The sequence below is a fragment of the Lathamus discolor genome, chromosome 3 (genome assembly GCF_037157495.1).
Source record: "Lathamus discolor isolate bLatDis1 chromosome 3, bLatDis1.hap1, whole genome shotgun sequence".
Taxonomy (NCBI): domain Eukaryota; kingdom Metazoa; phylum Chordata; class Aves; order Psittaciformes; family Psittacidae; genus Lathamus; species Lathamus discolor.
Window position 1 is genome coordinate 124,774,370 of NC_088886.1, and position 24,082 is coordinate 124,798,451.

At 39.9% G+C, this 24,082-nt stretch overlaps 2 protein-coding genes and 1 long non-coding RNA gene across 14 annotated transcripts in view; 1 reads left to right on the plus strand and 2 right to left on the minus strand.

The window, feature by feature from the left end:
• RALB (RAS like proto-oncogene B) overlaps positions 1-7,461 on the minus strand; it is a 74,461-nt gene extending 67,000 nt beyond the window's left edge. The window contains exon 1 of the mRNA XM_065671500.1: positions 7,243-7,461. The gene's annotated coding sequence lies outside the window, so the exon portion shown is untranslated. The remainder of the gene's footprint in view (positions 1-7,242) is intronic.
• LOC136010385 (leucine-zipper-like transcriptional regulator 1) lies at positions 7,125-23,804 on the plus strand. Of its 12 annotated transcripts, none has more exons than XM_065671490.1 (10): positions 7,125-7,326; positions 7,784-7,843; positions 8,116-10,053; positions 16,183-16,445; positions 17,107-17,186; positions 17,972-18,050; positions 19,688-19,734; positions 20,701-20,821; positions 21,724-21,910; positions 22,248-23,804. In XM_065671490.1, the coding sequence occupies exons 4-10, from the start codon at positions 16,283-16,285 to the stop codon at positions 22,921-22,923; spliced, it is 1,353 nt and encodes a 450-aa protein (XP_065527562.1). In that variant the 5' UTR covers positions 7,125-7,326; positions 7,784-7,843; positions 8,116-10,053; positions 16,183-16,282; the 3' UTR covers positions 22,924-23,804. The 12 variants fall into 12 exon arrangements, with proteins under 12 accessions (XP_065527562.1, XP_065527557.1, XP_065527559.1 ...); XM_065671494.1 differs by lacking the exon at positions 7,125-7,326 and adding an exon at positions 7,542-7,588; XM_065671485.1 differs by having other exon boundaries at positions 7,784-10,053.
• Positions 9,634-23,167, minus strand: LOC136010388 (uncharacterized). Its single transcript, XR_010610864.1, has 5 exons — positions 21,967-23,167; positions 17,655-17,777; positions 12,650-12,794; positions 11,480-11,573; positions 9,634-10,114 (listed from the first exon to the last, which is right to left on the minus strand). It is a non-coding gene; the product is annotated as an uncharacterized LOC136010388 (long non-coding RNA).
• Positions 23,805-24,082: the final 278 nt, after the last annotated feature.

Here is a 24,082-nt window from a genome sequence, read left to right on the forward strand (position 1 = left end):
CACTTTTGCATTACCAAAATATTCATGGCAGAAGATCACAGCATTTCTTTTCCCAGTTGTTTTTGAGATTGGTTCTGAAAAACAAGGGTGAGGCCATGTTTCACTAAAGATACATAGAGTGTTCTGCCACCTCAGTGTTACTAGTCTCCTAATTTTAATGCCACTGACTGAATAGTAGATTTTCATTCCTAATTAAATATCAGATCACGGTGCATGCTTTCCATGTTATTTATGCTTTAGATGCCTGATGATTTTAGGGAGAGCATAAGCATCTAAATGCCTTTATAAGGCTTGGTTCTGTTCTTAAAAGATGAAGGGAAAAAATGCAGTTCTCTAGAATGCGTTTGTTTATCCAAGGCATTGCCAAAGCGCAGAGAGCTGGGAACATAAGAACTAAAACCTACACAATATGCTTATGGTCTTCTCTACTTGAAGCTTTCAAACTCTTCTTCTGGTTCTCCCTCCCGGCTGTCCTCAGCTTGACTCCACCGGAGTGAGCAATTGTTGAAGAGACAGTGTGTATAATGAACACATCAGCCATTTCTGGTCCTTCAATAACTGCATTGTCTAGAGCTGCTCAGATGATAGTTAACAACAATCTTGCAACTAATATACTGTGAACTGGTGACCAGCTTCCACAAGGCCATCTACCAGTGATACCAGAGAGGGTCAAATCTCTGATAGCCTAGTGACTATCAGTGTGAGATTTTCATTGTTTTCAGTGAGATTTCTATCAGTTTGCTATTTCCACTGATGAAAGATAAACCATTCGGAGGCTTATAAACCTTACAGTTACGCATAATCCCTGGTGTTCTTTCTAATGCTTAATAGCTCTGCTGCCACTAGTTATCTAACTTAGTCTGAAGCTAAAAGAGTTTTTTTTCACAGGCTAATACGTACATTACACAGAACTTCCTTTCCCCTCTGCTTACTCTCGTTGTTGGCCATCTTTCTAATAGGAAACTGAGAACTAAAAAACGGAGAGAACAGAATGACCTATTGAACCAATTTCACTCTACAGCATAGCTGACAGGAAAACGGCTGCCTCAGCTCAGGGTTCCAGGAACGGAAAAACAGATGTTTCTTGGCTGCATGTAACAGATGTTATTCCAGTTTGAAACAACATTTTAAAATGCAGAGTTTATGTATTTCCAAAGTATTCGAAGAATGGGAAAATGGAAATTTCTTTCGAGTCTTCAAGTAGTGCCAAGCACGCCTTTTATTCTTTCTCTCCCCGTCTCCTCTCCTTTCCCTCCCTTTATTTTTCCAATAAACTTCTCTGGTTTAGCATTCCTGTGGCTGGTACATACACCAGAACATTCATCGGTGCCTACAGGTCTCAGATAATCAGATCGGGTAGATTAACCTTGCCACAAACTTAGCATGTGACCTTGAGCAGATCATTCAATTTCCCTGAATCTCAGTTCTTCACTTGTGCTACCTAGAACTTTTAAGCTTTCCACAACAGTGTCTCTCTCAACTACCAGTATCTACAATAGCTAGTGCAAAGAAACCATAAGTAAGAACATAGTCCTGGGGTATTACCATAAAATAGATTTTAATAATTAAGATAACTACCAGCTCTTCAGTAAATGTTGACACTACATAAAACAAAGTGGGGGGAAACACAAATTCTTATAGTGTAATTGCAGACTATCCTGTCAACTATGGATGCTCTAAGTCCTAGCATAAAGTGGGAGGATGGAAAGGCAGAGGAGTAAGACAACAGCTTCTATCCTATTGTCTGACTAGATTCAGGTCGCCTGTGTTATTCAGTCATAACAGCCAATTCTTAATTTTGAGCATCTTCCCAGAGTGACCAAATTATGCTCAGAATAAGACAAAACCAAGGAGGGCAGGAAAGGTGTGCTAAAACACTCTTGCTCTGAGCCTGCCAGGTTTGCCTCTGAGTACCTTTAACACATGTACAGGAACTCTTCTGTCAAGCATCAAAGAACTAGTGTGATATTATTCTCGTGTTACAAATAGAGAACTGAGGGGACAGCATGCAAGTGATAACCAAAAACAGACAAGAAAGATCCCAAGTGTAAGGAACTGTGCATTTACCAAGAATAAGCTTTAGCCCATATTTACACAATATCCTTCTTCCTGCTACGCCAAGTTATTCACAAGAGCTGGCTGTGATAAAACACTCTAAGCACTTCCTTCCCTGGCTGAAACCACAGATACGCTACCAGCCTCAAAATAGAAAATGCCTCATCTTAAATTGATTACTAGCTCTCTTGTTGGTTTTGGTGGAGCTGATGGTGGAGGAGATGACTTTGCTGAAAGAGCTCTTGAAATCCTCAGACATTCCTAATATTCTGTACACATTAGGGGCTGGGGGAACTGAAGCTTTTTACAGGGAAAGATGTCACCACCTATACCAACAGAAAAGGAGCAGAAGCACAAATTTAATGAAGATATTTCCCTGATGTTCAAATGCATTTGCAGAAATTTCCTGGTATTCTCCCATACACTGCATTGATACAAAACACATGTTCAGTACACATTAAACCAAACGTGTTATCTTTATTAAAGGGTTACTGTAGATATGATTCTATTCCACTAGAGAGCTGAGATAATCATGACTTTCAAAATGCAGATTTAGTCCAAACTTGATTCCTTCTCAGAAAACTAAATACTTTCTGAAGGAAAAAAAAAAAAACCAAAATGTTGACTTTTGCAGAATGAATATTCTATGTGAAAATAATTGAGCCATTTTTCAAATACTTCAAAATCAAAACATAATATTTGGGACTAGAAATTATTGAAACATTTGCCAAGCATTTTAAATACAAAGACTTGAAACTTCAAAGACTTTAAATGTTGATAGTTTTGGTTGGTTTTTGTTGGTTTTTTTTTACAGCCAGCCATAGAAGAATTTTCCTGTATCTTTATAGAATAATGTGTATAATACGCAGCCTTAATGGTAAAAATTCCGGCATGCAAAAAAGAATTAAGTTCAGTTGTTACAATTTACTGTAGCCTGTAACAACACAGATGAACTGAAGCTGGGCGCACTTGGGCTTTCGTGGCCACGGCCTGCCCCGCTCCTTGTATTTAAGTTCCATAAATTGTGTAAAACATTATCAATTGAATTAATAGCCAAAATATTGCTTCTCAACATCGGGTTTATATTCTTCTCCCAGTTATGCTGCTACAACTCTAAATTAAACTGAATACCTTACATGAAGCCGCTTCAAATTTATGACGGTATAGTGAACTTGGTTCTTTGTCTTTAGATGTCCGTACTCGCAGCCAAGTAAAATCCCATGCAGTTACGTACTCTGTGGCACAAGAGTGCCATCCAGCGGTTAATTCCTAAACCTGTATTCACCGAAGATAGTCCCGGAGAGGTGACTGGTAGCAGGTACTGGTTATACCTAAGAACCTGACAGCTCCAAACCTGAAGTCCTGAGTAGCTATTGCTCGGCTGAGAGGAACACGTCTGTTAAAGAGTAATAATTTCTCTTTTTTTTTTTAATCAGTTTTTCATACTGAGACAGTTTACACAACAAATACAGATTATTGTTTACTTGAGCATAGGAACATGTTGAAGTGGGAGGCTTCTGGGCTAACTAGACTTAGAACCAGTATGTACCACCACTGTAATATACACTGCATCTCAGCTAATAAACTGTGCCACTTTTCAGCCCCCTTTGATGGCAAGGCATTACTCAGTTCTGATAAGAACATGTCAATGCTGATTTGAGCATCCTTGTATAGAGCTTCACCACCTGCTCTAGATGTGTCCTGTGTAGGGGACAGAGTTGAGAGTGCAAGTCACCAAGCCTTGAGGCTGGTTTCAGGTGAATATTCGTGTACCCAGACATCAATGTGACTACCGATATCTCTGATCTGCCAAGAATAGGCCCTAAATTCAGGCCCTCCACTTCCTGTATAAGTGCTTTATCTGCTCTAGTATATTATAAAAATGTCTTTTTAGAGGGAACACATGCAGTTGCAAAGACTCAGTCCCACTAGCATCCATTAGAAGCATTTGAAGATTACTTCTTGAAGCAAGCCACTCTGGGGGCTTGAATGGAGTAACACAGTTTTTAGTTTCCAATTGAGGAGCTGCGAGACAAACAAATGCCCAGCTGCTTAGTCATGTTTCACTGGTGCAAATATGGGCGCTGACAGAGAGGCTCTATATGGCTGAGTAGCTTATGTAAAAAAACACATTAGATGGCTCAGGAATTTAGGCACAATGCAAGGTCAGACACAGCTCACTGGGATTTTTCACTATCTCTCTTTTAGATTAAGGAGCTCAAATTCTGTCCTAAATTCTTAGGTTTCGGACTTGGTCTGTAGTCAATAAAAATAAATTCTGGTTAAAACTCCATGTATTTATTGCAGATTTTACTGATCTACTTTATTCTCTGTCTCACCCTCTCCCCCACCTGTAATGTTTTCCTTTGTAGTTAACGGTATCTCTTGAAATGCAGATGCGTATGAATGATTATGCCTGATTCACCTATTTGTCTGGCCTGATTGCCCACAGATTAAATCATTTTGTACAATGTTCCTGTTAGTGTTCTACATTCATCTTACTTCTAAATAGTAATTAAATTATCTGGGGTTATGGGGTCATGATTGCAGATAATACTTGCAAGGCAGAGAGCTCATCCCAACAAGCAGCACTTTCTGCAATGGTCTCTTGAGGAGATGCAGAAACAGGAGAAAGGATACTTTTATTTCTAGGTAAGATTCCATTTTGATGCATCACTTGCACTACCATGTGAGGTGGGATGAGATACTGAAGATTAAGCTTGGTCCTGTGTACAATACAACAGCAGAGTTCCTCCCTCTTAACCTCTGTAACACAGCGGTGGGATACATACAAAGAAACTGATAATTTTGCATTGTTTCTATGGTCGTCTACTTCTTCTACTTCACATTTCATTCTGCTCAAGAGTGAACAGGTTTGTACTAAAATGGTACAAATAAATGATTTTACCTAGAATTGGCCTAGCCTAAGTAGTCACAGCCAAAACTATCTGAAATATTAAGCAGTGTTGAAAAGAAATGGAAAACATTTTCCACTGAAGAATAAATACTTGAATGCTGAAAATAACACTAATTCTTCAGGACGAAAATTAATACAGCTTGACCTATTAATTTAGTGCAGTACAATTGCTTTGAGACTATGAAAATAAGAGACCAGTAAATCAGCTACTTGTATGCTTTGTAGCAATCCTTGTATTATACATATGCAGTAAAATGAAACAAAGGGTCATTTATATTTTTAGTTCCATAGCAAGTAAGCAAAAAAAAAAAAAAAAAAACACAACAGAAGTGTCCTCAGATATTTTCAGAGGAATTGGATTCCTTTTCTGCTAATGAAACCCATGCTGCAATCCACAATTCATTCAAAATGTAAGAAAAAAACCCCAAAACCTTCAAAGTCCCCCTTTCAAAATAAACAGAACCCAAAAGCTTATTACCAGAAACATAGATGTTGTTTAGTGTCTTCAGGATAGACACTGTGCCCTTGCATTTGACCCATAAAATGGGACAAATTTTTTGCCAGTCCCTTCTCGGATGAACTGCCTTCTCCTATGTATGATTTTATTGCTGGCTTCTGTGCACAGGTAGAGCAACCTTATCTTACCGGAATGCGAGTGCTCTGCCATTGCAAAAGGCTGCAGCGGGCAGTTGCAGTGACAGGATTAACACTGATGACTTGTCCAAGCGAAGCTTTGGAGTAAAGGTGGAATACAGAGAAAATAATAATATACATTTTCTGAAACCCTTTTTGTGGCTTGCTATTTAGGAAATAAAAAATATTGATTGGGGGGTGTCTAAATTTAGTGAAACCTTGATAGTTTTCACACTTGATCAGACTAGAAAGGACAATTGCACGATCACATCTATCCAGGGTGCAGACCTCAAAGGGTGAGCCAAACCAAAGTGCTCCCTGCAGATATGTAAGGAGCTGCCACCTTCTGTTTCTGGTGTGGACAATATAATGTCGGAAATAATTCGCGAATCTTTTGTTTAAATAAAGCATTTGGAGAAAAAGCTAAAAATAAACACTGATTCATTCCCTGTCAGGGAAGTTTCTCCTGTCAATTATCACATTGTTACTGCTGTTTTTAATCTAGTCAGATGGTGAGATTGGCAATCCCTTCTGCAGGGGCTTCTGGGTGTTATTTTGTAGAGAATCTTGCTTGAAGGACTGATTTCTGCTTTTATGGGAGCCAGTGGGAGTTTGGCCACAGTCCTTCACGCATGTTAATTTGAGGGACTTCCAAATGTTAGCTAATGATCTCAGAGTTCTTTTTATGAAAACTGTGTGGGTTTGTTTTGGGGTTTGGGTTTGTTGGGGTTTTGTTGCCTTATTTGTTGGTTTTTTTTTTTTTTTAATTCTTAGCAGGAGGCAATTAAGAAGGTCTGTGGAAAGTTCTGCACTGTAGGTCTGGACCGGCCAGTAACGTCTAAAATCCTAGCATGAAAAAATCAGCAGCACATATTGCTACCGTACTCAGATATATTACACATCACATAATATTATTAAAGGCTATTAGTTATATTATTTGTATTATTCCTATAGTCCAGGACACATGCTTTGCATTGCTATGGACTGCATGTATCTATTGGCCTCCACTTACGGTAACTTGAAAAAGCAATTACGGTCTTTCTTTTTTAGGAGCAATACTGAGGAAAAAGCAGTAGCCTCCACCCCAAAGCAGGAAAACATGTCAACACGGAAAACAGAGGCACTGTGGGTGGGGGAAGTTTCATCCCCGAGTGTTTAATGAAGCCTTATGTAGCTGTAAAGAAGAAGCTGAGAGAAAATAAAAGCAGATCCCGTGGAAGCTGAAGCAGACAAGCAGAAAGCCAAGGACGCAAGTCCAAGCAAGCACTGGGGCTGTGGCTCAGAGAAAGCATACAGGGAAGGGATCTTTGGGCTAAATGCTGACTTAAAAGAGCTTGGAACTGAGCGCAGAAACAAACAACCCTCTCCGTGCGAGCAGAAGTTTGTTTCTGGCGGCGCTCAGGCCAGAAACCAGGTTTTGTACGTGCCTCACGAGCAACAGGGCTGCACCGCGGCAGCGCAGGGCTCCGGAGCGCTGCTCCCGGCGGCGCGCACCGCCCGCGGGACCCGCGCAGCCTCCCCGCCAGCCCCCCCCGCTGCCCCGCAAGGGGACCTCGCCGGAGGGCGGGCCCGCGCCCGCGATCTGCCCCGGAGCCCATCCCCACCCCGGGGACGAGCAGCCCCGGCAGCGCACTGACCGCTCATCTGCGCGCCTCCGCCGCGCCGGCTGCGGCAGGGGCCGAGCCTCTCGCTAGCCCCGGGCTCGCCGCTGGCCTCGGGAGGTGAGGGGGAGCCGGGGCTGAGGGAGAAGAAGGCCGCTAGCCCTGCGAGTGGGGGGTGGGCCCCAGGTGCCGCCGGCGAGGCGAGGCGGGACGGGCCGGCCGCCCCCCGGCCCCAGCGCGGCAGCGGCCCTCGCCTCACGCCGCGCCCGGCTGCCTGAGGGGGCCCCGCCCGCGGCCGAGGACCGGCGCCTTCTTTCCGCCGCGGGGCGGGCGGGGCCGCCCGGGGGCCGCGGGCGGGGATCGCGCCCTCCTGCGAGGTTGGGTGCGTGCGTGTCCGCTTCATGCCGGGGGTCGGGGTGCGCAGCGTGCGGAGACCCCCTGTGAGGGCAAGCCTGAGGGGAGGCAGCGGGCGCAGGCAGGCGGGTTTTACTCCTGGCCAAACGCCGGCTCACGGGAGCATTAGTTTTCATCTTTTGTTTCTTTTTTTTCCATGTTTTTTAACTCCGTGCGCTGCCAGGACCGAGCCCCGGCCGAGACGGTGATCAGCAGCCCTGCGAGAGGAGATGAAGGTGCCGAGGTGAGGCCTGCCCGGGGCACAGGGGCACCTGCTACCAACGCAGCCACCAGCCGGAGCCGCCCGGCGGCCCGGCCGGGAGAAGCCAGCGCCTGGGGGCCTGCGCTGCCACCCAGAGAAGGGGAGTGGAGGGCCAGTGGTGAGGGCACGGACCAGCCCTAGTGCACGCGCAGCATCACAGGGAGCGCTTAGCCTTGCAGCTAAGTTGTGTTGCTGTACACCACTGCTGTTGTACAGCTGTGTGCAGTTGTACACAAAGTTGCTTTCATCCAAAGGTACGAAAGGAAACAAAGCATGTGAAAGGAAGGAAGCAGCGTCAGCACTATGCAGCCAGGAGACCGCTGGGGAAAGGGGACCTGCAACTTCCGCAGTGCTGTGCAGGAGGTCTGCGGTAGGGACAGCCAGAGCTCTTTTACCCCGATTCCAATTTAGGATGTTCACCACCCTCCTTTTTCTCATTCCCTTTTCCACAATCAAAGAGCATAAAGCACCCAAATGCCTTCTACCAAGCAAAAGACAAAGAAATGCAACCATCCAAAACCCAAGCCAAAGTGCATCTGGCTTGGGATGAATATTGGACCACGTTAGCTGGGAGTGAGGACTTTTCAGAAAGCCAGGCTCCAGTCAGAAATACACCCTGCCATTCGGAGTCTGAATATGAAAACAGCTTGCAAAACATTTTTTCAGGCTTGTAACAAAAGACTTGGTCCTTCTTTTGCTCTGGTATCTAGGCTACATTGTGCAGGCTCATGCATATCACTGGTTTTATTCACATGAGTAATTCCATTTGAATTTGGAGCGACAACTTGTATGCGTAAAGTTACTCATATGCTTTCTGTCTCCTTTATATTTTAAAATTATGTGGGTTTTGTTGGGTTTGGGTTTTTTTTTTTCCATTTGCTGGTGCAGTCTAGTTACTGTTGGCATCGAGGTTATTGTGAACCATCATGGTTATTATTACTGTTTGTCAGCTTGACACCTTTGTTTTCCTTGCCAGACTAAAAGCCTCTCTGTGCAATCTATTCCAGCTATGCAATTGTATCATCTGTTTTTATGCAACCATCTTTCACCTGACAGTATAAATTCATTTTCCCTATAAAAGAGCCTTTTTGTACTCATTTTTTTCTCCAGTCATTACTGACAGTCTTTCCAGTTGTGCCATCTGATTCTTTCTCAAGCAAGTGTCTCATGACTTCTCCCATACTGTGTAATCTAAATTCATACTGATTCTAACATGATATCTGGATGTTTTAATATTTGCCAGCATTTGGAACATTTTATTATTCTCATTGCCATATGCTCTCTCTCCTCCCTCGTATTTCTTCAAGCTACAGATTCTGCTGTTCTCATAACCTTGTATGTCTTCTCTGTTCCATTGCTCCATGTTTGCCTAAGGGCAAAATGTCTTGGGGACAAGAAAAACACATTGTCTGTCGTCCATGAAATGTGGCATTAAGTTGTAAGTGTGGCTCAGTGTTTTATTAGATGTTCCTTTTCCTCAGTCAGGGGATATAAAGAACAAATAAGTGAAAGTCAATGCATACCTTTTTTTAATGGAAGATAGTAGCTTTTCACTGATACATTCTCAGCTGTCAAGTATATATTATAGTACTCTAATTTGTGCCTGGGAGAGTAGGCAGACTGGGCAGCCACTGACTGCTTTGTCAAGCAGAGTTTTTCTTCCTAACCTAGCAAATTTTGTGAATTAGCACAAGTTGAGCCTCCATTAGGAAATAAAGTATTTTGAAGTTGCTGCAGCAGCAGGTCATGAGATGTCAAGAAGATGCATTCAGTTACAAGCTAAGTACAGATTTATTACATTGAATCTCTAGGGCATCTATCTACTGTATGTTAGAAGAATCCAACTAATAAGTTTTTGTGAAATTGCCAAATGATGCCTTCCAGCACACTGAATGCTGCTATTTCTGGGGGGAAGGGGTGATGACCCATACATTGAAATTACCTGTTTCCAGTTGTGACAGTACAGATTACTTATAGGGAAAGGTTAAAAGGCCAAATACATCTTAGCCTGCCCTGTAACATGGTGGGAGTTTCTTCTTTGTTTTTCCTTAAAGTGAGAGGAACAGAAACTGTATTTCCCAGCTTTGCCATATCTAGAACATGAAAAATTACCTGTTCGTCTCAGCTAACATCCAAAGAGCCATCTTGCTGCAGTGACACCTCAAAGTCAGGGCGTCTATCCCAGTTATATGGTAAGACAATAACAGAAACTGAGCTCTTGACACGTCTATGGATGGAGTTGCCAGCAAGACCCTAAACAAGATTTGAAAAGCATATTAGATTTCTGGAGTAAATATTTTATTAAGGACCAAAAATAAATAAAACACACACATTGATTATCATCACAAACTTTGGTCAGGCATGGCTGGTGTACTGGATTTATATGTCCATAATATGCTGGACTTGTGCCACCTACAGATATGTATTTCTGGAAGCTTTTTCTTCAAAATTCATTCAAAATAGGTTGCAGCCAAATGATTAATTGGAGTGCTGGAAATCATAATTAAGGTTACTTGGGGACATCCACTACTCAAAAATAATATATAGTTCTTCTATTTATAAAAAGCCCCGTTCTTAAAAAAAAAAAAAAAAACACCCAGCCTCCCCCCCCAAAAAAACCCTCAAACCCCCAACAAAACCCAACAACTGGATTTTTAATTTCTTAAGGAAAATAAGGCATGAAGGTAATGTAATGTAGGTGTATTTATTTTTTGTTAGTACCATAAAATTTATTTCAGTACAGTGGCAAAGGTAATTTCCTGACTGATATACTAGAGGTGTATATAAATGTGTAACGATCCCAGAAATATTCTAAGTACTCAACTTTATTTTTTCCAGATACCACTCCCTTTGCAGTATTTGGGAAATTAAATATTTATTGTATTACTCCAAGCCAGGTTGTATTTGTTACCTTTAAAATGAGAAATATACGTAGCACACAGAAAATACAACTAAATGTATTTATACTTCCTTATCTAATAAACTCTTATATTTATTACTTCTTAAGAACTTTGTAATAGAGATGCAGTAGTGCTACACAATAATGAATATAATGAATTTATTTTCTGAGTTAAAGCTTCTAAAAATAAAACCAAAAGAGAATATATTAATAGTATCAATTTGGAATTATATGCAAACATATAAATTTATTCTGAAAATTTTAAACTAGAGCTTTAATACTAATGTTGTCTGAATTAAAAGAATGCAGTGCTTTGCCTGCAGAGCTCAGAAGCAGGCAGACAGTGTTCAGAGGAGAAATTTGTGATGCTGTCATCTGTTTTGCAGTAAAGATGCCAGTGCTCTTGGTGGTCTAAGGAGTCCACACTTCAGAGGTAGTAGCTATATATATGTAGGTTTACAGCATATAGAAACTAATTACTCATGACTGTTCTAGAAGAGTTACCTTGTTTGAAATACCTGTTCAAAACATTCTGAAAAAGCATTCTGAAGCAGTGAAATATAACAATGATAATGTTTAAGAATACTACCCTAAACTTGTTAAAATTCAATAAGGCTTATTCAGCATTAAAGCCTTTCAGATTTTCTGTAAATTTTCAGTATGTTCACACTAAGATTTATAAAGCCAGTGGGGGTGTTTATTATTTTACTTTAAAGTACCTGTCATTTTTCTGAACCCTGAAATCAGGATGAAGCTGTGGCACTGTTCGGATTTGTCATTTTACAAATCCTCTTTCTGTCCTTCCCCTTCCCCCTGTAAGAAGAAATAACCATTTTCCATCTTCTTCCTTTTGTCTTGACTACTTCAGTTGTGAGCTCAGTCACCTAATACCGGCATGTTTTACAACACATAGCAAAAGCAGGGCCCTTGCTTCAATTCAGAATTCTAATAATACAGAAATATTACAGATACCCTATATTCCTAGAGCCAGTCTGGACTTTGAAGCTGAACCTGAAGCTGAGCATCTCTGAAAATTAGTTCTTATTTTTTTAAAACAAAAACAAAAAAAAAACAAACCAAAAAACCCCACCCAGTTCATAACAAGCAGTTCATAACAACTTGATTTTAGGAAATAATCAAATAGGACACTTGAGGATACTAAAGTTTATCACACATAGTAAAGCCCTGCAAGTAAATGCGGTATACTGAAGAAAAGCCTTGCCCTCTAAACTATTCTAAACTAGGTGGGTTCATTTTAAAAACTTTGTAACTGCTTCACAAGTCTTCAGTCAGTTTCTTCCTTATTCATGCAGGCAGTCCCATTGGAACAAGCATTACAATAAAACTACCACTAAAGGAAAGGTTTCTAAGATAAGTAGAACTGGGAAGATCTGTTAGTATTTTTGAAGAGCAATAAAAAATAATACGAAAATACAGTGTTCTGCATGGGGAGGTTCAAGGGTTGAGTTCAGAAAACTGGGTAATTAACAAGAAAATAAACATACACACACTGCCCTCCCAACCCCCCCAAAAAAATATTTCCTACTTTCTTCCCCCAATATGAGTGGTTTCGTATCTCATTATATTTGAAAAGGCCGGATCCTTTTAAATCTGAAACTTAGTCCTGAGTATATTGAAAACAGATGGAAATGAATCAGGGGTCTGAGGTACAAAAAAGCTGTAATGAAGATCATATTTAAGTAATACTTTAAATAAATAAATCATTTGCCTCTGAAGCCACATCTAATAAAAATATAAATAATTATATAATGAACATATAAACTACATTTCCTGAAGTAATTCCTGTCTTTCTACATTTCCTGAATTATTTGTATTATGAAACAGTAGTGTGGTGCCATTAATTGATAAGCACTCTGTGCTATAGTTACCATGATAATTGCAGCTCTTTAGGTCCTTGTCTCGCAGCTCCTCCAGCCGTTCAACAATTGGGATTGATTGCACAGGAGCTATTTTTAGAATGAAATAGCAGAAGAGTTTGGAGAGCAGCAGCCATTTTTTGTGTGTGTGCTACATCTGTTTTGGGGGAAAAAAAAAAAAGTAAAAAAAAAAAAAAAAAAAAAAAGTTGTATAAAAATGCCCTGAGTTGTCCTTTCTGGTATTTTTGTGGAAATCCTGCTGAAGTTGGAGCTTCCTATTGGATAACTGATCTTGCTTGTACCAAGTTGAAGCTGAGGTCATGGTTGCATGACACAGAGGATACTGCTCGGTGACATTGATCTCAGGAGAACAGCAGTTTTTTCTCTGGGAATGGGACTGTTAAGGTGAAGAGCAGATGAACTTTGGTGAGGCTGCTTCTATCAAAAGGCAATGCAGGAGTCAAGTTTGTACTTTAGAATACCAGTGATGAAAGGCAAGACTCGAGATTAACTTTGAATGTGGTTTTTCCCCAACTCTGAAATAAAACAGTTTGTGAACTGTGCTGTTTGAGTGATTTTAGGTCTGCTTCCAAGAATGCTTTGTGGTGAAAGAGTAGTATATGGCCACGTTTCACAGGGGTCCCTTGATGCTTAGAAGGTGTGACTGGGAGGAGGCACCCATTCAGTTAATCCCAGATTGGCTTTTTATTATCCCACCCTGCTTGCCTGCCTTACACAGAGTTCAGCTAGGGTAGATAAACAAGTGGACAGGATTTTGTAGCTAATCTACTATATAAAATCAGGGCTGTCATCTTCTCTGAATGTTTGTATAATAGAAGGCAAGGTTTGCAGGAAGAATAACAAACGTAAGTATGTAGGAAGAGGAATAACCAGTTCTATAGCTGAGGAAAAAAAAAAAACCCAAACCAATACTCAAGGGGACAAGCCTATTTTACCTTTCTAAAGTATAAATAGCAAAGACCTATCATGTTTTGCACATTATATCAAAAGTAGTAATACCTTGGCGCTCTCACACAGCACTGTATCAGCAAATTTGAAATGTTTTACTAAGGAGGAGTCTTTGTCCAAGTTTAGCTGTAGAAGTAAATAAATTAATTGGCTATGGTTACACAGAAGCTTAGCAGAGTTAGGGGGAGAATCTGAGTTTCATGACATCAGTTGCTTTTCCCTGAAAGTAAAACGTTACATGCTACTGAAAAGTAGCATGCTGTAAAGTATTACAGACACCTATAATGCGTCACTACTCCATAACTGCCAATTCCCCTGGAAAAGAGAAATGCACACCTTTGTAAATGCTGCCAATCTTGTATTCTTTCAGAGACAACATACAAAGAGTATACTTTGGGTTTCTACAATAATAGCTTATAATACTAGTTTGCATAAAAAAGCTTTAAATTTGAATAGCTAGTCTTGCCAGAATATGCTGCAAGAGATTCTCTAGCATGTTTTTGTCACTGAATATATTCCAGTCTTGCAAATGATGATTTTTAGATAAATTGGATGATAAATTAAATTAGATACATGCATCTTGTATTAGTATGAAACAAAATATATATTAAATGTGACTATCTTCTGTAGCTTGTTTTACCGTAATCTTTGTTTATCCTGAAATTATGTGCAACTTCCCCTGGATTTCTCTATAAGTACCTGAAGAGAGGGATGCAGTAAGGATTCATCTTGTAAATATTTTGTTTGGGTATAAATAGTGAGAACTACAAATTTCAGATATAGTCAAAATACAGACATACACTTTCTCCAAATAGAATATTAAATATCTGACATAGCATGTTGTCCCATTATGTCTATTTTGATTTCAGGAATCAAAGTAACAGTTAAGCTGTTCATATTTTATAAAGGCTGTGTCCTAACTTTCTGTATGTTTAACAGCAAGAGAGGTCAGTAGTATTGGGGAGATACAAGGCTACAGTTCACTTGGTATTTTTAGGACAGTAGCAGTGCTCCAGAAAATGCAAGGACCTGGGATAATACACATGCTACAGAAAGCATTTCATACCATGCATGGTACTGTCCCGAGGTCAGCTAAGCTTTCTTTCACCAGCTCAGCAGAAGCTTGATGGAGCCAATTTGATTTTAAGGAGGAGCAGGTACCAGTCTTCATGTTCTAGAATTATAGGAGGCTACTGCTGTTCTGGCCTTGAGCTAGCTTTTGAGGCAGCAAACAATGAGTGCTTGAAGACATCTACATCTAAGCTGACTTTGCAGACTGAGCTCAGACTATCAGCATCTTCAATAGACTACCTGCTTAAATGGTAATTTAGAGGTGTAAAGGGCTTCTTTTTTCCCCAGATTTTACATTGGCACTTTGCTGACAGGTACTTCCTACAGCAGGGGTTGTGTAGGAATGGTCACTGTGCAGTGCAGCAGGCTGTGAACTGGTATGACTGAATTTTAAATACACACCTTGTCTCTACACCCAGTGGAGCAGCAAACTGGAGCAGTCATGTTGCAGCTGATCTGCCAGGGCAAATCTGCTAGAACCTTGAGGAAGGAGGTGTAATGAAAGGTCAATGAGGACCAATATGAGCTGAGAGCTACAGGATGTTATCCACTGGGCTCTATATACATACCCACTCAAACTAGGCAAGTCTGTCATGGAAAACACTGTAACTGTGGAAGAACAAACATTACTTTTCAGTACTTAAGAGTTAACAGTGTGTCCGTACTGACAGATTGTTACCCAACAAGTTCCATTCTAGGTGCTCAATAGGGCTGGAATCTGGCTTTCACTGAAACGGTCTTGGAACTGGGAGACTTTGTGACCTCATTTGGTGACATGGATCACCTCAGATACGTTATCAACACAAATCTCAGTATTTAGCCTAATGCCGACAATATTTGGTGTGTGTGTACACTTCATAAAATGATCTACTTCAAAACAGTGGTCATGATATATATTAAAGAGGATGAATAGAGGAATATTGCTCCCGGTACTTGTGTCTTCACAGAACACAGTGACATCTTGTGGCAAATGAGGGGATAGTGGTGTTTTTTTCGAGATTCATCCTAATTTCAGGTGGTTTAAAGATGAATCCCTAAATAAATTCCAGACAATTGCAAATTATTTCCTTTACCTGTAATATTCACTCTTTCTGAATTTTGTTTTAAGTACAGGTCTGTTTTAAGTTCTTTTTAGCAGCGAAAAAAGAGTGAGCCTTGGTTCCAGCATATTGCAAATGTAGGGTATGGGAGTTCAGCACTTGAGCTCATTGACATTCCTCGGAAAACTTTCAACTCCAGGAATGCTCCTGTCCTAGTCTTTCTGATATAAAACTCTGCGAATCATCATTTCAAATGCTTTACTTAAGTTAGCCTATTATTATAGATTGTCAAAACTGTCAGGTTGCTTTTGATGGGATTGAAGAGAAAACACTGTAACTTTTTATCACAAGGCAGATAGAAAGAAGAAAAAGAAAAAGAAAAAAGAAAAATATCTTCTTTCCTCCAATTTTTTTTAACCTAAAGCTTTTTTTTTTTTCTTTTTTTTTGTTTTTGCCTTTTTACAGACCAAGCAGGGTTTAAGTCCTGTGCCTGGTGTTTTGGGATCCTCCCCTGACATGGCTGTCCTTTGCAAGTTGATATTTGGATAAGATTCTAGTTGTCAGCATGAAAGGAAAAATTGCACAGTGCGATTGGAAATCTGCACCCCCAAAGAAGCCCTCTCCCTGCGACCGATATAAACACGCTTGCATTATTTGTAGAGGATTTCTTTATCTCTACGGAGGACGGAACACCACCAGTCTTAGAGATTTTTGGCGATACGACATAGGTAAGTTTGCTCCTTTCACTTGCATATCAGGATTAAAGAGATTCTACATCCAGTCATCATAAAATCTGGGACAGTCTGTAGTTAAGAGATGAACACTGTATCCCCATATAGAGTCTCTCAACCAAAATGATGGCTAAACTGCATTTTGTTCATTGAGCAAATGGTATGTGCTTGCTACTCTTGCAGGTATCTCAGAAAGTTCACTTCCTTTTTTTTCCCTTGACCAGAAATATTGGGTCATTTAAAATACCCCAGTTCTAACAAGGGCTATCTTGACTCTATAACATGGGAATAGTTTATGCATGTGTTAATAATGCACTATCAAATATGACCCTTTGTATTTTTTGGTGTTCCATGTTCAATTGCTGCTGCTAGAGAAACACATATAATTGTGCTGGGGTTCATGCTCATATAATAGTTGAGTTTTGGTGCAGGTAACAGTATAAGATTAAAATAAAAGCAATAACAAGGTCAATTTCTATTCCATTTTATGTTTGCTAAATAGAAGGGGAACTGTCTCAATGCTCTGAACCAATAGAGAGGAAAGATGACAAAATGCTTCATTTTTCCCCACTGACATGCAGCCAAATTCAAAGCCAATCTTTTCACCTTTTCCCTAACATTTTTGAATTGCTGTCTTTACTTCAACTTTGGTTTATAGTGAAAAATGAATGGGAAACACTAGATTGCTCAAGAGATGGTCCAGAAGAACTGGAAGACCATTCAATGGTGGCTTATAAGGTAGTAGACCAAGATTTATATTGTCCATATCCTGATATTTTATTTCCTATTATGCAATTAAATAAAATGCCATAGATAATTATGTACAGAAAATACTTTTATGTCAGTGCAATTCTGGATGTAGCTGTACCAGTGTTTTGGAATCTTTCTGAATAAAGTGACAGTAGTTTAGCATTGCAGCAGTGCAATTTCCTCAGTCATTGCTCAGTACATAATAGTAATACAAAATAAAGACCTTGGCAGCACATTCTTTGACTTAGTAGTATAGTTGTAACAGTTGCTCTGAATTCATTTGCATGATAAACTACAGCATAAAAACATTCACTTAAGAACTTGCACTGAAGAGAGATGAGAGAGTGAAGGCAAGTAACAATTACAGTTTTGCCTATGAGAGGAAAACAGGATTTAGGATATCAGGAGCTGCAATGCAAAGAAATATTTCTATAAACATGCATAATTTAATATTACCTGAGCAATGTCTCAAAGAATTCCAGATCCACATCCCTCAAGCTGTCCCAGATTGAGAAGGCAATGAGTGGTTCTGGAATGTTGTCCCCATTAAAACAGCAGAATGTTCACCAGAGTTTCCTTCTGGGAGGGGATAAAGACAGTATTAAAAGTTGGTGGCAGTTTATGATGGCCTCCTGAATTGTTAGTAGATCATCATATCCATTATTGTTACTTATGTTTTGGTGATGGCAGCCTTTTCATTTAAGAGCTGTTTTAAAAATTGCTTTTATGCTATATGTGTACCTGTGAGTGAGAAATGCTTTTGCATTTTGCAGGGCAACCTGTACATTTTTGGTGGGATGGTGGATTCTGCTTTTACGCAAGCAAAAACTCCTCTCTGGATATATGACATTGGTATGATACACAATAGCCAGTCTTTTCCATGGGACTTTCCAAGTCCATAGGTACTAATAGTAAGAACCAAACTGTTTGCTGCTTGTAACATAGTCTTCCCTAGGCTTTACGAGAAGTAATGTCTGTAAAACTGTGTGCAAATTTTGCCCCTAAAATTAGGCTGTTAAGCTATCAAAGAGTCAGCTCTTATATTAATTAGAAAGTATTTTATGGGAAAGTTTTACATATTTCAAGCTCTCAGGATTTCCATTCCTCCCTCCTTCCCTCTGAACTTTACTATTCCATCATAAGCCCCAATAATTACTACATAGAATATTTAAAGTTTTTTCTTACATTACATTAATTATTTAATATTTTTACATATATAACATTATATATTATATATAATTATATAAACATATGTATTTAATATATGTTACATTATATTTTAAAACCCAAGCTCTTTGTTTTATTATGGAAGGAAGTAAAGCAGTGAGCTACAGATCTCATTTGGTGTTTTTACTGCAAAAAATACACAAGCTGGCAACAGAAATGATGGAACAGGAAAAAACCGATATAATTAAATAAGAAGGTGGGAAATTAACATCAGCATTTCCTAACACAGGCCTTTTTTTTTTTTTTTTTTTCTTTTTTTCTTGAGAAAAAGCATTTGGTATCTCTTAAGTGTGTGTTCTAATAAAAGCAGTGCAACATTTGAATTTAATAGCAATGTCATACACTATATATTCTCCCTTTTGAAATACTGTGTATAGTAATAGCTGCTTATTTTGATGGCAGATGGAGGAAAGAGAGAGAGAGATTGAGCTCTTTTTGAGCTAGTAAATCTTGCAGCAAGACCAAGATTTAAGTTCCCTGGCTTCTTTTGCTACTTTACTATGTAACCTTAACATTCGGGTTTTTCTAAATCCTTTCTTTGCTTTTCACCATTTATCTGAAGTACCTGCTGAAAGAACAGAGAACCTCAGGTATGATATATTTCATAGGAGAAAGCATTTTATTACTCACAGTACTTATCAATGAAAATTGGGAATGAGATATTCAAAATCTGTTGCATGTCTAGTTTTTTCATGGTCATATTTAAAATCTTTCCTGGCAAATATAGCTTTTAGCACTGTAAGCTTGCACTGGTTTCTCATTCTACCTCTGGTGATGGGTACCTAGTATTTTCTCTCCATTACAGTAATCATAGATCAGTGATTTCTGACTGTTACTTGAGAACTAATTTTAAGGGATCTGTGAAAAGGAAAAAGAACAAGGCTGTTGTCGTAAGGTTTACATAATAAGTAGGAGCCATACATCCATCAGTAAATCTAGGGGTTCTGCAAGTTCAGAAAATGCTGAAAATCACAGATATTTCTGCACTGTGAAATCTAGCCTGAGGAAACGGCAGGTACAGTATGGTATCTCCATGATTCAGTATCAGATAAGGATACAGAAAAAACATTTAAGCTATATCTCCTGTAAGTCTTGCAGTGCTGCTGTCTTACTGTGAAGCAGATTTCTTCTTGCTTGTCAGTGGAAAACGCCAGGATGAGACTTACTTGAAAATGAGATCAGTAGTTTGAAAAATTAATGTTGGAGGAGTGTCCTCTTGTGGTCTGGGATATAAACTGCGCTTTATTAAAACAATCCCCTAGATTCTGCAAGATGGACAGAGTGCTGTAACGTACCAGCAGAGACTGAGGTAAGGAGCCAGGAAGTGGTGAATGTGTGAATCAAATGCCTGTTGCTTTGTTGATTAAACAGATTGCTTTGAAATATGTTCCCCCAAACAGTTCCAATCTCATCTCTTCAGAGACATGTGGCTATACTTTATTTCTTTGCACTTTGAATAACGAAGGCTTTTTCCTTCTTTAAAAGAGTATTTAAATATATGGCTCTTAAATTTTAAGTCCTATATAAGAAGGTAAGTCCTCTCCTCTACTACTGTTTCATTTTTCTGATACCCTTATCAAGGAAGCTAATTTTAAGTGGAATATTGCAATCATACATGAAGTCTGAGCTTTTAGAAGTAGTGCTGTGAAAACAGATTGGCTAATAAATTCTAAAATGTGAACAAAAGAACAAACCAAACACTTGCTTTATATTTCATTTTGGCTTTAGCTGGGCCTCCCCAGATTTGGGTTCACGAGTCTCAGCAGTGCCAAAAGCTGCTGTAGGCGCAGTGGGAACCACCTGGTTTCCTTTTCAGAGTCCTGACAGAGTCTGGGACTTGGGGCGGGCAAATTCATACCAAGTAACAGAGGGAGTTCCTCCTGGGACTAAGGTTCCTCAGTGAGGAGAGGTTCAGGGTGGTAGGAAGGGCTACATCCCTCATTATATTCCTAAGAATTGACCAATGTATTTACAACATGCCCTGAAACTTTGCCTACCAGTAGTTGTGAAATCAGTAGTACTGATGGGAGTGCAGTACTCCCATCAGGGGAGGCAGTAGGTGTTGTGGTGGACTTAAAAAGAGAGGGTTGCTTAGCTTTGGGAATGGCTTCTATTTGCATCAATACAAGTCATCAGTGGTGGATTTATTCTGAATTTTCGAAGAAGTTTAGCAAAACCCAAAGCCATGGCTTTCATTACTTGGGAATATTCCCAAAACAGACATTGCTACTGATACAATTTGGTCTGTTAACAGTGTTTTGTTGAACTGTTTTAGAGCTTGTCACCAACTAACAGAAAAGGTCACAGTGCAGTAGTATACCACTCCAGCATGTACATCTACGGGGGGTACTTCGCCATCAGAGGCATTTCACAGGAGTTTTGGACTTTCCATTTTGGTAAGTTAAAAAGCATAAGGTTTTGAGCCAGTGTACGATCAAAATGATGACTGCTGCAGGAAAGCATGCCTGGCTCTGTTAAATAAATTCTGATCAGTAGAAATGTTCGGTTAGTTTTGGCTTCTGTTTGACAGCATTTAATTATGAAGTCTGTCAATTAAATTAATACCCAGCTGAAATGAATTCTACTGGAAGAGGCTTTGTGGTGTTTGCCAGTTTTAGAGCTGAAAATCAGGGAGAATGTTTTGTTCACTACTCACTCGAGTCTTCAAGGATTACCAAAAACTGTCAGATGCAGCAGGGACCCTGACTTCAGCCTATTGATGCCACCTTTTGAATCTCAGATCTAGAACTGACCATGGGGAACCAAACCTGACAGGAGACAGTTTCATTAGCATATTCATCACTAATCTGGTGGTTGCAAGCCAGAGGCTTCCTAAATGGATAACTTTTGCTATCTGGTGGCCATTCAGTCACTATTTTGAAATGAATGATAGGTTTATCTCATCCCTCATTCCCTCACAGGGAGAATAAACATAGACATTGATGAAGGAATGTTTTTGTTGACTGATTTTTCCCCTCTCACAGCCAGAAAATTACATTTCTGTGTCAGAGTTAGTGAATTAACAAAGCTGTAGGAAAAACTGCTCTGTAAATAAGATTTCCGTGACATCTGTCATACAGCAGCTGACATTTTCAGTAAAAGTTTATTTCAAAACTGATTTTTGAAATGCACTTTTCAGTGTTAGAATTTATGCTGTTAACTTAAAGCAAGCTTACAGCAGAAACCCTTATTCTCCAACAGCATAGTTACTTTCTTCTTGAAATAAATCCCTTGTGAAATACTAGGGATATTTACTAGGTAAATCTGGTGCATCTATAAATGAGTATTTTGCTTTCAGATACAAGAAAATGGTTGTGTGTTTCCACCTCATCTCACAGTACTGGCCCAGGACCTCGGCATGGCCATTCAGCAGTGGTTTATCGTACGGGCATGTACCTCTTTGGAGGACTGATGGGGCTGAGTGAACAGAAGGACTTATGGAAGTGGGACTTTGTAAGCAGCAGCTGGTCCAGCATCAGAACAAGGTAAATGATACTATTTGTTACACTAAATTAGCACAGAAAGAGAGAATGAATCTTACCATTTGATACTGTGTGCAGGCGGAGAGGGAGATGTTGTCCTTTCAGTGACTGTAGGAATTTCTCAGATCAAGATGTAGCGCTGTTGCCACCCCTGGGGCGCCAGTTGGCTTTGCCTGGAAGAGCTGTTGGCAATGTGTTGATGCAGCTGTCAGCAGTGCAATTTTGATGTCCCAGTGCAGCTGCTTAGTAGTCATTCTTCTGAGTCAAAAGAAAAAGAGGCTAAAATCAGTGTCACTTTCCTGCTGGTCACCCCCTAACTGCTGGTTTCTCTTACATTTAGCCAAGGACCTCCTCCAGTGGTAGGTCATGCTTCAATAGTCTTCAAAGATTCCATGCTGATTTTTGGTGGAGGGATTTCAAATTCCAGTCCTAATGATGACCTCTGGAAGTATCATTTCCATACACAGACATGGAAGAAGCTTAGCATTATCACCAAGGCAAACTTTTCTCCTAAAATGTATCACTGCCTCTTAGGAATTGGTGTTGGTTTCCAGACTACTTCAGATTTCACTGATACGTTCCCCAGCCATTGGAAGAGTAAGCAGAAGGACCATTACCAGCTGGTGACCATCCCAAAGCACACTCGCCTTTGCAATTACTTCCGTCAGCAGACCGCGTACCGAGTGTTTGGCAATGAGGAAAGTGATGCAATTGAAATGAAAACCTTTAGCTTGCCTCTGGGGCTGGGGGGCTTTTGTGCATTGCAAACCACTTCGGAGGCAGAACTAGACCCTAACAGAGCAACAAGCATTTTGTCAAAGGATGGGTCTCTGCATCTGCTTGTCTCTTCACAAGAAGAGACTTTTGCTGCTGCTCAGATGGTTAGAGAAGAGGAGGGAGCCAGCTGTCAGCTCGCGCCTGCCGTGGATACTGATGTGCTGCTGCTCATTGGGGGTAAACCTTTGTCCAGCTCGCCTGAAATCTCAGTCAGGCAAATGGAGTTTGACAGCTTGTGATCTCTTCGACTGCAGTCACCACAACCATACCAGTAGGTAGTAAACCAACGCTTGCAACTGTCTTCAGTTTCCTATGGGCACACTGGGAAAAAAGTAGTAAAACCTTCTCATACCAGCCCTGAACAGATTTTTACAATGTGAACAAACCCTAATATATATTTTAAGTTAGAACTTGCATATAAGTTGTGATTTCTGAGAGGAGCATGTTGGAATGATGCTTTTTTTGTTACTTTTCTTCTCATCAGTTAATATCCTTTCAAATTGCAGTGGCTGCTGCTGCCTTGAAAATTGGAATAAATAACCCCTACAGCTCCATAACTGCTATTTCAGGCCCAAAGCTTCCTTATTTTGCACTGGCATAAGAAATATATATGCACTTTGAAACCTGCATTTGAATAAAGTTTGTGCATGTTTTGGTCACATTGGAGGGATTTGATGAATCTTAACAGCAACATGATATGGCCTAGACAGATTAGCAAGTGAAACACAGAAGATGCTCAAGGATTGCATTTAACCCTGAGGAAGTGAAACCATGTGTTCCCCCTCAACATCATGTGCAGCACTAGAGCAGAGGAAGTGCATTACGCTTGGAAGAACAAAACAGTTGCCAAGTGAATGGTAGGCTTAATGCCTGAGCACAGGATCAAAAGGAGAAAAAAATGAAAAGAGGAAGGCTTGACAGGAGTGGCACAAACCATAAGCTGTTCTGGCTGGTAACTCAGATTTTAGCCACAAAGAGATTTCTGTGTTTCTGACTCCATCTCCCTGTGTTTTGTCAACATACGTAGTATTTGTTACACTTTCCCCTCTATACTGACAAATCCTGAGTTCATGTGCAGCTTATTTTAATTTTCTGAAAAGAAAATATGCTTTTTTTTTTTTTTTTTGAAAGAGAATATTGTCCGGGATTTCAAGCATTTGTTTCCATAGAAGTTACTGAGACGCTGGCCTTCTGACTGCACCTCAGCCATCTTTAAGAAGAGATCCTGATATCTGAAATCACTGCAAAGTGTAACTTAGTACTTCTGAAATTTGAAAAGATCGCTTTTCAGAAGTTCCATGGGAATAATGAATTTTAAGTGAGAGTGTTTACAGGTATTTCCATCACCTCTTCACAAGTAGCTTTCACATTAATTCAATAGGAAAATTATAGATGAGT

Bases quoted from the DNA above. Each gene is read 5' to 3' on its own strand.
- LOC136010385 (XM_065671485.1), top strand. From the start codon at position 16,283: ATGAAAGGAAAAATTGCACAGTGCGATTGGAAATCTGCACCCCCAAAG. The intron at 18,051-19,687 runs GTATGATACACA...ACAATCCCCTAG, and splicing joins TCTCTGGATATATGACATTG to ATTCTGCAAGATGGACAGAG. The intron at 21,911-22,247 runs GTAAATGATACT...TCTTACATTTAG, and splicing joins TGGTCCAGCATCAGAACAAG to CCAAGGACCTCCTCCAGTGG.